Genomic DNA, 15,419 nt, shown 5'->3' with positions numbered 1-15,419 from the left:
TAAAGTGCAGCTCTGAATGTACACGTGCCAATTCGAGATTTCAATCCGAGAGCCGTTTGCTATTTAGGAAAGGAGAGTTTACACATTTCCTCCGAAACTTAAACATTGGGTTGACGTTCTATTAAATCAACAGATGAAAGTGTATATTTAAATTACACATGGGGTACAAGGCATTGTATAGACGGTGGCAGTTTGTTTAAAGTTTTCACTGTAGTTAACATGGTGTAGTCATGCTTTACATTTCCGAGTGTCATAATGATCTATTGGTGGATCGTAATTAACTTGGGTGGGTGGAAAACCTCTTCGGCCAGACGCCGAATGTATTGTTGATGCCATTTCTTGAATGTTTTCCGAAAGAGATTCCAAACTTGCTTATGGAATATGTCTATCCAATGCATAGAGATAAAAATAACAATGCCTGTACCGTATCCTTGAGTTGGTATACATCACTCTGTGTTCCACATCAAAAGACATTGAGAGCAGGACAATGACGGAATCATTGCTCTCGTACCTTCTAATGCCAGCCACCTTTTTTAGCAGAGGACAGGTTGACCAACTACTACTACTAGAGCGGAAAAGCCTAGTTTTGAGATGGTTCCATTTCATGTATAGTTTCACTGATAATAGAAAGCTTTTACTCTTGTTTAGAACCAACTTGTATTGTTGGCTTTCCTGGTTTAAGGTAACTAGTTGTTCCTGTACTTTATGCTATTACAGACTTTACACCATTATTTACATTACAGTTCCAGCCACCTTTTGTAGGAAAGGACAGGTTGACCAACAACTATTTAATACTATTGAGCAGAAGTGCCTCATGTTGAGATGGTTCAGTTCCATTCATGGTCTCCTTGAAGATGAAAAGTTGGTTCTACTCTTGTTTAGAACCAACTTGTATTGTTGGCTTACCTTGTTTAAGATGACTAGTTGTTCATTACTTTATGCCATTACGTATATTATACCAGTATGTATACTCCAGTTACAGCTAGCTTTTATAGGACCGGTTCATAAACCATTATTTACTACTGTTGAATAAGACAGGTTCATGTTGAGATGGTTCCATTTCATTCATGTTCTCATTGATGATCAAAAGCTTCTACTCTTGTTTAGAAGCTACTTGTATTTTTGGCTGGTTTAAGATAACTATTTGTTAGTTGCTTTATGACATTATGTATCTTCCAGCTTCAGTCACATTTTGTAGGAGAGGGCAGGTTGCCCAACAACTACTTACTATTATTGAATGGGAGAGCTTTGTTCTCATATTGAGAGGTTTCCCTTACAATCGTGGTCTCTTTGATCACCGAAAGCTTCTACTCTGGATTGGATCCAACTTCAGTTCTTGGTTTGACTGGTTTAAGAGATCTCGTTGTTCATTATTTTTTTTTATTTTTTGTACTTACAGCTGAACCTGGTATCCAGTGTCACCCTTTCAAAGACTGCATCAGAACCTTCCCCACAAAGCTTACCTCATACCCCCACCACACCAACGACACCACTCACTCCTTTAACCCAGGGACCATCTGTTATCACTACCACCAGCATCCACAATGTAGGACCCATACGGAGGCGGTACTCTGACAAATACAATGTTCCCATCTCTTCTGGTGAGTAGACCTTTTTTTACTGCTAAGTTACAGAGTACAGTACATTTTTACTATTATTTTTGAAATTGTTGGCATATTACCCAAGCAGCATTGAACAACTTCCACTTCTTCTTTATTGCATCTTTTAAAACCGTTTTTGTAATTATTTTTATTTGTATTATTTAATGGCAGACATTGCACAGAACCAAGAATTTTACAAAAATGCAGAAGTCAGGCCACCCTTCACATACGCATCTTTAATTAGGCAGGTAAGTGCTGGTGTCATTGTGGCCATGAAAACACAATATATTGCATAGGTAAGATCTAACAGATGACATCAAGTGCTGAAAAACAAAGGTAGGACTAAGCACTGGCCAGGGTGGGCACAAATGGGTTATCGTTAAATTCACAATGGGTTTCCTGTTCACTTGATCCAAGGCTTGATGACCATAGAGAAAGTGTACTCAACTCACTATGGATCCTGCAGCCAATGGTGCCTAGTGTAAGGCTATTTTTGACACCCAAACCCATGAGACCTCACATGTCCTTGGCCATCTTTTCCTTGAGTCTAGTGAGCCATGACATCTACACGAGTGCTTGGTGATAATGTTCCTGATCCAATATTTGGTGATGAATGTATCCTTAGTGACAACCTTTAACAAGTTTAACCATGATAGATAACTGGTACCTCCACATATGGTCTTCCCATTATGAGCTGAAGTGAAATAATTGGTCATTAGTTTTAATGTTCCATTATGGGTCAAACATTGACAGTAATCAATTGCACAATTTGCTATCAGTTTCAGAAAATATCTAAAATCAATTTAGTCTTTTTAATCATTATTGAAATTTCATATTATTTATAAGTAGCGTGAAGCCTTACTTGACCCTTGGAGGCCATATGAAGTGTTTCTTTAGAACCTCCTATTTTTATTTTTTATTTTAACCTAGAGACTACAAGTGATGCTTACTAAAGTTGAGCAAATTGAGTCAAAGGACCCTGGTTCAGTGGTAACATTGGTTGTCTGTAATGCTCTTCCTTCCCTGTTGACATCTCTGGCTCCTCTTCTAATTAGTACGCCTGGTCAGACTTTATGCATGTATCACACCACAACAATGACATTGCATCTGACCTGCTAATCAAAAGAGGAGCTGTAGATACTGGCCAGTGGGAAGAGGATGGCAGGGCTCTGATCTGCTGGTAGCGACCTACCGGTGTGGCTGATGGACCAAGATGCTGTTAATCTTTTACCTATCTCTAAGAAATGGGTCGTATAACTTGGACCGGGATTGCAACGCAGTGCTCGGACTGGCTGGTGGCTCTCCCAACCCAAACAGCTGCATAGAAATACATGTTGTCACGCTCGGGTCAGCCAGTCTGAACATTACGTTGCAATCCCTAATCGAGTTATATGGCCATCTGACTCTTCCCTAATACTTAACGTAGCGTTCTTAAGTTACAATACTCTACTTAGATCCATTACATGGCCCTGCTTTAAAATTTCAAAACTATACACGCCCACCTGTATATTTAAAAAAAGATTTGTAAAACTTCAGTATTTGTCTGAATCCAAAAACCTTATTCTTTTTTTTTTTTTCGTTTTGCACATGAGTTTTGAAAACAGCAATATCTAACGTAATTGCTTTTGATTAAGTATTACAATGCAATGTGATTATTAGAAAATTCATTTCACACAACAGTGAAAATGAGGCTGTTTAAAGATGGCAAGTCAATTATCACAAACTACCGTAATCTCTGATCCCTAGAATTAATCTGAGCTCTAAATAATTACTGAGCTGTAATCAGCTGGTGAAATGTTTTGCATTTTTCTTTGATCCTGCTTTGTGAATGACTGATAAATTAATATTTCTACCAGGAAACAGAAATTAGAACTCAAAACAATTAGATAATTCCATTTTCAATGTTGTTATTGAACTGTTAAATAGAGGTATTAATCTCAGATCGCGTTGTGAAGTCTAGTTTATTTTTTTTTCCTTTTGCCAAATGATGCATTTTTTTTAAACATCTGGACTTGATTTATATATGTGACTGTTTTTGGCAAACTGGAAAATTAATTTATTTTTTTTTATATTTTTTTATAATATTTTTTTTGTTACACCTCAAAATTATAAAATGTAGCTTATTTTATTTTCTAATTTACCGTAGATTCCTGTAATATTTATTTTTATAATCTATTTAGGCAATCCTTGAATCACCAGAGAAGCAACTAACACTAAATGAAATCTACAATTGGTTCACACGAATGTTTGCTTACTTCCGACGCAATGCAGCGACGTGGAAGGTAAGAATTGGCTTGTTCGAAGAGTTAAAAAAAAGTGTTGGATTTGTGGAAGGGTCTATATCCCTAAATGAGTGTAGAAGAAAAAGTTGACCTTTTTTAGCATTTTTAATGTATTTTATGGGTTTATGCTTTATTTTATACATGAGAGAGCCAAGAGAGTAGCTCTACTTTTACGTAACTTTTTACAAGTCATTAAGTCATGATGGCCTTGATTAACGACTGTGGATGAGGATCTACAAAAAGGTGAAGGAGCTTCTAGTGTTATTCCATGTGCCATGCCCCTTGGATTTCCTTATCTACAAGGGGGCTCCATTGAGTGCCGTGCATCCTTCATTCATCTTTTGGTGTGGATCCCATTTGATGAACTCCTAAAATTCCAAACATCTGGGTAAACATAACTAAAGATGTAGCATTGGTCTTTGAAAACCTGTTATGGTCCAACGTTCTAGTAGAAGATGTTTTTGCTCAATCAACATGATTCCTAAAGCAGGGGTGATCCATAACTTGCCCACATTGCTACCTCTTCTTCCTGAAATTGAGAGGGGAGATGCTATACATCCGATATTATTTCCAAAATTTGAGATGCTGTTTTGGGGTTTTTTTTAGATTTATATTGAGGCCATTAGTCTTAATGACATGTCGGAAGATATATAAAAGATGGAGTAACTCTTGCTATGTAAGATCTTTTCTACTAGTCATAATTGACAGCTTGATATCTCAAACAGATCCATACACCATTTTTTTAGCTTGTATCTCTCCAAGCCTAGTGAGAGATCTTTTATAGTAGTACCTCTCTAACAAACTTGAACCGATTTGTGGCCCCAATTAAAATGTAGTAAACCTACATAACAATTATTTGTGAAAATGCAACTAATAGGAAAAATGGAAACCATGGACATGACCAAGATGCTGGATTTGGAAATGGTTGGAACAGCACACACCACCACATTCATATGCATAAACCAGTAAAAGTGAACCTGTCATGAGGATTTTATTCCCTCACGCTATTGGCATGTATATACAGGTGCTTTCATGCTGATTAAATCTCTACCTTGATTAGAGAAATCGGTTGTGCCATTTCTGGGAAATCCAGCATTGAAATCATATGCAAATGAGCTGCAAGTGCTTTGGGGGAGGAGGAGGGGGTGGCATTGCACTTGCAACCTTCCACCCACCATCTGCCTCCTGTGTCTGACTGACAGGCCAGGGATGCAGGTGACTGAAACAAGAGTGGCTTGTCAGTTAGTCACAGGACACAAGCGATGAGAGGGGAATAGGAAGGGAGGCAGAAGAGCTGCAAGTGCAATGTTCCACCCCGAAGCACTTGCAGCTTCTCCTTTGTTTATGATTTCATCACTGGATTTCTCAGAAACTGCAAAACTGATTTTTACAATCAAGGTATGGATTTACTCAGCATGACGGCGCCTGTACATACAGCTCTGGCAAAAAATTAAGAGACCACTGCAAAATGTTCAGTTTGTCTGATTTTTCTCTTTATAGGTATATTTTGAGTAAAATGTAAATTCTTTTATTCTATAAACTTCTGACAACATGTCTCTGAAGTTCCAAGCAATAAATTTTGTATTTTTTTTTCTGACAAAGAAAAAAGGTCAAAATTAAAAAAAAACCACAGTGCTTTCAGACCTCAAATAATGCAAAGAAAACAAGTTCATAATCATTTAGAAACAACAATACTAATGTTTTAACTCAGGAAGAGTTCAGAAATCAATATTTTGTGGAATAACCATGATTATTAATCACAGCTTTCATGCATCTTGGCAGCTTTCCACTAGTCTTTCACACTGCATCTGGCACAAAAATGTAAGCAGTTTTTTGTTTGATGGCTTGTGACTATCCATCATCCTCTTGATTACATTCCAGAGGTTTTCAATGGGGATCAGGTCTGGAGATTGGGCAGCCCATGACAGGGATTTGATGTGGTGGTCTCTTCATTTTTGCCAGAGCTGTATATACCATGAGTTTCAGGTATAAAATCCTCATGACTGGTTCCCTTTAAATTAATCCCAATGTGTCGGTGTTCCCCCATCCAGTAAAGTTTCAAAAGGAAGCAAGAATGTCAACATTTTTATAAAGTTTTACCTCTTTATTTTACTGTGAATCCTATAACCATCAACATATTGACTCAAAAATAGCCTTTCACTAGCTGCAACAAAAATATCAACTATATATTGAAATAGTGGTTGTGCGCATCATAATGACCAAATATATATATATATATATATATATATATATATATATATTTTATATATATATTTTTTTTTATCATGTAGATACATATCCACTACGTCATACATAGTTATGTGCTTGCACATAGAAGAGTAGGGTAAAGAGCTAAAATTTCATAAGAAAGCCGACATCCTTCCTATGTTTTTAGAGTCATTGGTAAACTTGATTGGTTGCACATTCAGAAATACTGTTTTATGCTGTAATTGGGTAACCATTCTTGAGGTAAGAACAATTGGTTTTAAGTGTTAAGAAAGTTTCATACATAGTTAGAAATAACAATTGTTCATGGCGTTCTCCAGGAGTAGGCCAGTACGGTCATCTGTGCGAGACCCCTGGAGCCTCTACCGATCATCAACAAATGGGTATATTCAAGTAAATGTGGCTGAGTTGTAGTAAAAGACACAGCCACCATACATTTGTATTCAATTAAAGAGGCCATAGACTCTCCCCTGAGGATTGTGGTGGGTTAAGACCCCCATACAAATTATAGTGATGTCCTCCTAACCTGCCAATATCTACGTGTTCAGCCAATGGTCTAATGTGCATGGAGGTGCCGGCCTACTGAAGGGTAGGAGAGATATCAATCAGACATGTCTGATTTCGGACTGTCGATGGCATTGTTCTCCCGAAGATAAGCTTCCGGCTGACCTATCAGTTGGCGGCGTTCTCATTCAGAACACAGGAGTGCTCATTGGCTGATACGGCTTTTGGCCAAACGATCGTCCGAAGCATTGTTCAAGCGGGAGCCATCTAATTTATATGACTGTCTTTAGATCTCCACTGATTAAACATTAATGGTCTACTCTAAAGTAAGACATTTAATGTTTTACTCCTGAAAAACCCATTGAATTTCTAAAATGGTAAGTAAAGAATTGTTTTGTAATAATATATGTTGAAAGGGCTGAGAAATACTGAGGGCCTATATTTATTGCCTTTGCGGAAAGTTATTTGTCCACAAATTTAGTCTATGCAATTTCTCGAGATCTCAACAAACTAAAATTGCCAGATCTGCATTGGTCTCCCCATTATCAGCTTCAAAAGTCCAGCAACATAGGATTCTTCAACGAACAACTCCACCATTTGTGGAATTCTCTTTATGAGGAGCCACGTTGCTATGGCACGTGAACTTCTCTGTAGCCTTATGTTCTTTTAATGCTATGAGCACACAATCTTTTTGAAGAAAGTGTTTTTTTATAGGAGGAAGTCACTTCCTATTCATTTCTATTGTAAAACCACTTTGCTGTTCATATTTTCAGTGTTTTGAGTATTTTTCTGGTTCAGATTCATGTCACTTCTTTGAAGTGGCTCCTGAAGGAATCTTCTCCAAACTAGACAGTACGCGCTCAAAAAAAACGCTTCAAAAACTTCTCAACTCCACTTCAGGATGATCATTGGCTGAAGCCATTTTGGCTTGAAAAACTCATCATTTATTATCTCCTCAGAAAATTCTGTGTGCCCATAGCCTTTAAAGGTTTTGTAGTCTATTCTTCAGATGGTGGACCCAGTTCCAGAGCCTTCCACCAACTATATCATTCTAGTGCTAATGACCCAAATTAGCCTAATTATTGGTTAATAGAAAAGTTATCTCAGGGTACTTCTACAAGGAAATTGTTGTTTTTTTTTTAGAAATTCCAGAGTGTTTGTAACTGTGTAGAGGAGAGCAGCTGCATATCCATATGGCCCCTTATAAGGAGGATACTTGTTGAGTTTTGCCTTGAAAGGGCAGCTATCATCAGAAAATGACCTATTGTTTAAGTCATTCTTTTGTGTTGCATGTATGTTTAAAAAAACAATGCCATTTTTTTTATTTTCCTATTTTCCTATCTCAATCTTAATTAAAATAAAGATCAAAATTTTGGAATCTTATAATTTTCCCACTTGGGCTATGTTAGACTCCTACCTCCTGTTCTTTCAGGCAAGAGTTTACAGTAGTTTTCTTATCGGCAAAGGAAGGATTATAATGACAGATAACACCAATTGACACAGCTGATAACACAGGATCCACCAATCACAATAGGTGCTGTCACAACTGACCATTCTTCCTTCACAATGTACCTTTGCACATGCTCATTAGATACTTCAACACAATAGGTAAAGTCAGGATATACCTATTGTGGCTATGTACATGTGTTGTTTCCTGAAACAAAACTAAGTTAGAATTTAAAAAAAAAAAAAAAGCCCTAGTGGCCAGTGTAAAAATTGCAAGATTTCTGTTTTTTATTTTTAACAGATTGCGATAGGAAGAAAAAATAAATTAAAACATTTCTAAATGTAACACAAAAACCTGATTTAACCATTAAGTGATTTTCTGGTGATGGCGTCCTTAAAAAAGTGAAGATGATGATTCTTGTTGATGATGAGCGCTCACCTCTAAATGTTTTTTCTCCTGTCCCTGCTGCAGAATGCAGTGCGCCATAATCTTAGTCTACACAAGTGTTTTGTGCGAGTAGAAAACGTAAAAGGGGCAGTATGGACAGTGGATGAACTAGAATTCCAAAAAAGGAGGCCACAAAAGATCAGTGGGTACGTCCACCATCCTTTGAACTTCTTAGTGTAGTATGTTATGGTACCTGTGGTTTCATTTGGTGATGGAACAACAGAAGTGCACTCGCAATGTTTCACCTTCCTCAGAGAGAAGTGTTATACATAATCCCTGCCATTTTGTATACCCACTGAACCCCCGCCCTGCTTGCTTTGGTGTATGCTGCATCATCACTTGGTGCTTTTGAGTGCCAGTACCTATTAACACTCACCGATCATTTGCTTACGCATTGTTATGTTTTTTCCTTTCCCCTCTATTCATTGTGCTGCCTCTTCATTCCAACTCCATCATATTTCTCTGCATCTTTTTGCTTTTGGTTCTCTCTGTTCCCCCTTTTTTTCCCTACTTTTGGCCACTACTTTGGTCCTAGGGTGCCATTCGCACCAATCTTTCTCTCCATAAGTGCTTTATCAGAGTAGAGGATGAGTATGGGTCCGTTTGGACTGTTGATGATGAAGAGTTTAAACGTGGCCGCCATATTCAGAGAGGCCGTCCTCGAAAATACTGCCCTGATGAACACTTTGACGAGCTTGTTGCACAGTAAGAGCCTTAACTTGCTTGTTTTTTTTGTTTTGTTTAATTTTGCCCTGCTTTTCTTAGCCGCTTCCCTTTGCATGTTTGTATTGCCAACATTTTCATTCAGCCAGCTCCACCCCCAAGGAACTTTGTACAGTGCCCTCAAATTACAAGGTTACACCTTGTATTATCCATGTTAAGTGTGACCTACACATGCACACAATAAGGGCAGATGGAATATGAACTGTGTCAAGAATGGAAACCATTTGATCTGATCGCTCTTTGATGGGACCGGCCATCTCTGTTAGGTTCTGTTCACACCACGTTTGGGCTATACATTCAGTTTGAACATTTGAGGTACTCTGGGTTTTTTGGCCAAATATATGCCAAAACGACACCATTTGGCTTACATGTGTCCCAATTTACAATGATATACCTTTTAGTCAATTAATTTGAAATATAGTCATCAGTAAAAAATTATATGCCATTTATTGGATGTAGTTCCTCTGCAAGTCAATGTCTGACCATTTATCGATACTAGCAAAGCAAAAAACCCATTAGTAGAGCTGTTTTGCCCCATGTCAGCACTGAACCAGATACTGGTTGACCGGATAAGAAGCCTTTGACACAACTCTGATTCTCGTTACAGAAATACAACCCAAAATATTGCCTCTTACAGATAATGCCTCATGACAAAATTTATACAAATTAGCTCTCCTCCAAAAGGAAGAAAACTTATATTCCTCATGGAGCATTGCCTGTAAGACGCCATACTATTTAGAGAACCAATGTTCTCCCAAGAATTTTGTCACCAAACTTGACTGGATGTAGAGTCAATTGGGCGTGAAGTCAACTGGAGTTAAGTCATTGTCAGAAGTATCCAACCCTACTGGCCTACAGTGTCAATTACTTGGGCATAATGTTCAACAGTACCATTCAAATGTGAGCCCAAATATGATGTGAACTTACAAAACTTTACATTATAAAATAAAGGTTTTTTTAATTATTCTGCTCTTGAAATTTGGTTCATTGTCCATTGGCTGCCTTTATTGTATGTAATTTTGCTGTTTTATATGTTCGTTTCTATGTATTTTACTAGAGTTTTGTAGGATAAATGCTATACGTTTATGGGAAAATGGTGTTTATTCAAGATTTTCCTGGCTTGACAGAATGTATAACATTTTCTAATGGTGAATCTGTTAAAAATGTGCACTTCTGTCACACAAAATGGAGTGTCCCTCCCACTGTGTCTTTCAATATGAGATTATTGTAGAACACAGCAGTAGGTTCCTCTTTCTGAAGGCAGGAAGTTACCTGTATAAATAACAATGAATTCTTCTCAACTGAGAACTAATACTTGCCGTTAAGACCATTCTGTCAGGTTATGGAAACTTTACTCTTATTTGAATCTGTAATTGTTAACATTTCTATTTTGGCATAGACGCCATATTCGACTGGGTGACATGCCTGCCAATGGTGGGCATTACGTAAATGGGTGGTATCACCCAGCCATGATATTAAGTTTAATACTATGAAATTCATAGTGTATGAAGCCTTAAAGAATGGCAATGGTCCCCTCTTTTGTACTTACACCCTTCGAGGATGGCCTACTTAAGTCTTAAGCAACGACATTAAAAAAAATACATTATATCATATTATGATGATAGTGATCGACTGTAGGTATTTAGTAGAGTTGAGCTGAAAGATTTACAGGACCCTGTTCCAGGGGCTGCATCATAAGTCTGTGTCTGCCTGCCTCTTCCGATTAGTAGGCTGCCATGACTACATCGCTACATGAGTGCATGACATTGCGCTGGGATTACTCATCGGTAAAGATGGCAGGGGCAACCAAGGCAGTTCCAGCAACCAAGGGCTACCAATGTGGCTTCCGATGTAGGGTCTATGTTCCAGTAACCAAGGGCTACCAATGTGGCCACCGATGTAGGGTCCTGAGAATCTTTTTGCTCTACTCTAGTATTTAGGCTCTGTTCACCCTGGTGTTATGACTTAACATTAATAGATGGAAATGACAAATCTCGTGTGGCTGATTCTGATGGATCCCATTGACTTAAGTCAGACTGCTTCATAAATTGGAAGGAGATTGGAACGCTGTGTACGGACTAACTGATGGCTCTCCTGACCCGAGCTTGACAGCTGTATATAAATACATGAAACTGTCACGCTTGGGTAGGGAGAGCCACTGGCTAGTCCATGCACTACGTTCTGATCTCGTTATGATTTATACAGCCATCTGACTGTGCCCTGATAAGGTTATTTCCCACAATGAAAGTTTTCTTCTATCTACAGGATAGGTGATAATTTGCTGATCGGTGGGAATCTGACTACTGGGACGCTCATCAATCCAAAGATTGCGCCCCTGAAATGCCCTGTTGGTGGGATGGCAATACATGCAAACTTTATTCATCGTCTGTGAGCTCCATACTCTTCTCCAGAAGTCCAATAGACAATGAATAATTGAAGCAGGCATATACGGCCACCAATCCATTCCAACAGGGCATTTAAAGGGCATGATCTCAGGATTGGTGGTAGTCCCAGCAGTCAGACCTCAAATGATGAACAAGCAAGTGATCAACCTTCTTGTGGAATTCGACACTCAGAGTAAATGAAAATGGTTATTCAGTACAAATGCTATAGGGTTCCCCACCATTAATGTAGAGTGCCAGATTTCATTTTGGTGGCTTTTACATCTGTATGTTGGCCAAAGCTATGGACATCTATTTTGACTTTATACTTGAACCTCTATGGCTTTACAACTGCATTGAAATAAGAAAGTAGAAAAAAAACAGAGCATTCCAAAAATTAAAAATACAAGCCGAGAGATTTTCCTACATGTCTAACATGGTGTGAACAGAGCAGTACACATGCAATAGTAAGTCAATTGTTTGAATATTTAAGAATATAAATTCCCAGACAGAATCATATTGTTATATTTTCACAGTTTGTTTTTTTCATTTTTTATTTCTTTTTTCTTGCCTTGTTAAATAATGAGAGCAATATTCTGCTTTATGCCTACAGAGAGGATAGACACTGGTAGGTAACATAAATGCTTTTTACGTAGTGTTTTTTTAAATTTTTTATTTTATATTATTTGCACAATAATTATACTGGTCAAGGCTGTAATTTCTATTACATCCAGTATAATTCTTTATTGTGTTGAAATTAAATGAACCTGCACTGCATTTAAATTAGCTTCTCCATGCAGGTTTGAGTAGTGTATGTTACAGTGTTTTGTTTTTTTTATATTATTACTATTTTTTTTTTATTTTTTTGTTTAATTTAAGACAAAATAAGGAAAATATTTTTAGTAACAGTTTTTTTTGTTTTTTTTTTTATTCAGTAGTCCTTCTCTAATTAAAAACATTCATACAAGTCACGCCTACTGCACACCCCTCAATGCTGCTTTGCAGGTGAGTAGTACCAGCCTTCCCTTCATGTCACCGTTTGGCGTCTTTTCTGCTTATTGCAAAATATATTATCCTGGTTCTAATTAGATATTAAATTTTAATTCTGTTAAACTTTTTTTTTTTTAAGTGCATAAAGCATCGCGGTCCCTGGAGGCAGGCACATATCAGTCTGCTTCAGCATTAGCTAGATGCTTAGCATTTTGAATATTGTGGCAAAAAAATTAAAAGTTCACTTATTAATATTTATCAGCAGTATCATAATTTCCATCCTCTTATTTCAGAATTTCACTTGAGGCAAAAATACCACAAGTGTAATTACTCGAGCCGAGCTATTAATGTGCAGAATGAAAGAATACTGTGTCACATGACCTCCTATTGTTTCGGGAGTCTAGGGAAGAACAAAAAAAATTGCAAAAAATATAGAAAAAAAAATCTGTTTTCAAATTCTGATTGCTTATTGATATAATTTGTGTCTCTTATTTCAAGTGCTTTACTTTTTTATTTTATATATTTGATTATTTTCTGATTATTGTCATGTTTACTTTATATTTATACTTCATTTTTTCTATTTTATATTCTTTTATTTTCTGATGATCAAGTTTACTTTATTTGCTTCATATACCGTACTTTTTATATTTATATACATTTTCTTTTATTTATTATGATTGTCATGTTTACTTTTTATATTTATATAGTTTCTCACTATTTTTTATACTTTCTGGTTGTCGTGTTTACTTATTTATATTCTTTATTTTCTCACTTAAATTAATTAATTTTATTTTTATTTTCCCATTATGTTCATGTTTGCTTTTTTGTCTGTATATACTTAACTTTACATTTTTTTATATTCTCTTTTTGTTATTTTGTGATTATGGTCAGGTTTATTTTTTTATATTTACTATTGTTTTTTAATTATAGTCAGACATTATATATTTGTTATTATAGGCATTTGGTTTTTATTATACATTAGCTACCTCTCTTCGTGGCCTTTTCATAAATGCCTGCTCAATTATACAAGATCATCACAAGATAAGGCAGCACATACGATACCTAATATTTTCTAATTTTTATAGGAAATCAGAATTTTGATAAAGCAGAAAATGAAAAAAAATTAAAACCAGGGCATTTCCTCCAATTATTAGAAGTCAAATAGTGACAACAGTGAAAGGAAAGAATTGTAAATACTGTTCATTAGTTGCTTACCGTCCCCCGAGTCTTGTGAAATATGATTTTAAAGGCTGTTCTGTCTGTAGAATACTATTAAGATTACAAGCACAATTTACATTCATGAGGCTGAAAGGCAAAATGAAATGATCCTATATTCTATCAGATTCCTTCCTTAACGATGACTAATTCCAATTAGAATGCTCAGCAGATTCTACACCGCTTGTTTTTGGAAATGTAACACAAGCTGTTATCTCTGTTTTTTTTCTTTCTAGCTTTTTTTTTTTATAAGATTGCATTACACAATATATTAAAAAAATACTCAGACTGTATTACATTAATATAAATTTTAATAAGCAGAAAATGAAAAAGATAAAAATACTTACATGGCTTAAAAAAAAAAGAGAAGAAAATAAAATTAGCAGAAAATTCAGACAAAAATACAATGGATTGGCCATTGAGTGCATCATGCAGTAGAGATGGGCAAATTGAAATTTACGCAAAAAAATTGGATTCACCAGTGTCTGAATTTTTAGAGATTTGCTAAACACTAGTCCCACACAATGGTGGCCGGCCACCAATTTAATGGTTTGGGGTTTTGCAAATGGAAAAATCTAATATTTGCCTCTCCTCATCTCTTGTACTTGTTCTTCTGCCACTGGTCTGTTAATGGGCTCTTCCGTCTTCTTTCTTTGTTCTTGCCTAGTCTCCCATTGACTAGACCCCACATCATCTCATTGGGAGCGATGCAATGACTTGTGCATAATGCCCCATGTAACCGCCTCCGGAGTGGTGCTTGTCAATGTCATACATTGCATCTCAAGTGACGCTATGGGGTCTTGTGAATGGGAGACCCAACCCGGAAGGAAGAAAAAGATAGAAGAACCGATCAGATGATCAGATGCAGCAGGGGTTATGTTTCTTAACCCTTTTCCTGTCAATTCAATTCGCATCAAATCAATTCAGTGCAAAATAAATTTCCCCCTTAAATTGAGCAAATCTACCCTAATCGAAATTCGAAAGTTTCGCTCAACTCTATTATACAGGTGTCTTTAAATACTCTACGTAAACCACAGTTAGCCCATGTTCACATCACATTTTTTTTAAGCATTTGTGCAGGCAATGCTCCTGATATAAGTGCTAAATCTGCCCTCAAAGTTGCATTTTTGGCCCCCCGACTAACTAGTGTCCATTTAAAATCTGTCCACCAAAAACAAAAAATATATAGAAAAGCATTGTAGACCACGCTATTCTATACAATGGTAAAAAAACGGATTCTGCATGATTTTTGTGTCTTGTAATAGGACCCAGTGGGTGATGGATGGCATCGGTCGCAAACACCCATTTAATGTATAGGTTCTGACATTCATGGAAAATGTGTGTGATGAAAAAATAGTTGATATACCAACATTTTTGGAAATTTGGAGGGATTTTTTGGCTTAGTATGAATAGTATGTTTTTGACTTTTACAACAGGCTTCAATGGCTGAGAACAGTATACCTCTATACACTACGGCTTCCATGGGAAATCCAGCTCTGACCAGCTTAGCCAGTGCCATGAGAGAAGAACTAAATGGTGTGATAGAACATGGCAACAGTAATGGTAGCGACAGTAGCCCGGGGCGTTCCCCTATGCAAGCAAT

At 36.8% G+C, this 15,419-nt stretch overlaps 1 protein-coding gene across 19 annotated transcripts in view; it reads left to right on the top strand.

Annotated features, from left to right (window-relative positions):
• Positions 1 to 15,419, top strand: part of FOXP1 (forkhead box P1) — a 734,927-nt gene that overhangs the window by 707,773 nt on the left and 11,735 nt on the right. For 18 of the 19 annotated variants that reach the window (XM_077276197.1, XM_077276196.1, XM_077276200.1 and 15 more), the window contains 6 exons: positions 1,400 to 1,601; positions 1,773 to 1,849; positions 3,782 to 3,883; positions 8,532 to 8,653; positions 12,547 to 12,616; positions 15,253 to 15,419. In XM_077276197.1, the coding sequence (XP_077132312.1) occupies positions 1,400 to 1,601; positions 1,773 to 1,849; positions 3,782 to 3,883; positions 8,532 to 8,653; positions 12,547 to 12,616; positions 15,253 to 15,419 (740 nt within the window). The remainder of the gene's footprint in view (positions 1 to 1,399; positions 1,602 to 1,772; positions 1,850 to 3,781; positions 3,884 to 8,531; positions 8,654 to 12,546; positions 12,617 to 15,252) is intronic. The other variant, XM_077276201.1, reaches the window with a different exon arrangement.

The sequence above is a fragment of the Ranitomeya variabilis genome, chromosome 8 (genome assembly GCF_051348905.1).
Source record: "Ranitomeya variabilis isolate aRanVar5 chromosome 8, aRanVar5.hap1, whole genome shotgun sequence".
In the NCBI taxonomy this organism is placed as follows: domain Eukaryota; kingdom Metazoa; phylum Chordata; class Amphibia; order Anura; family Dendrobatidae; genus Ranitomeya; species Ranitomeya variabilis.
This window is presented reverse-complemented; position numbering and strand designations above follow the sequence as displayed.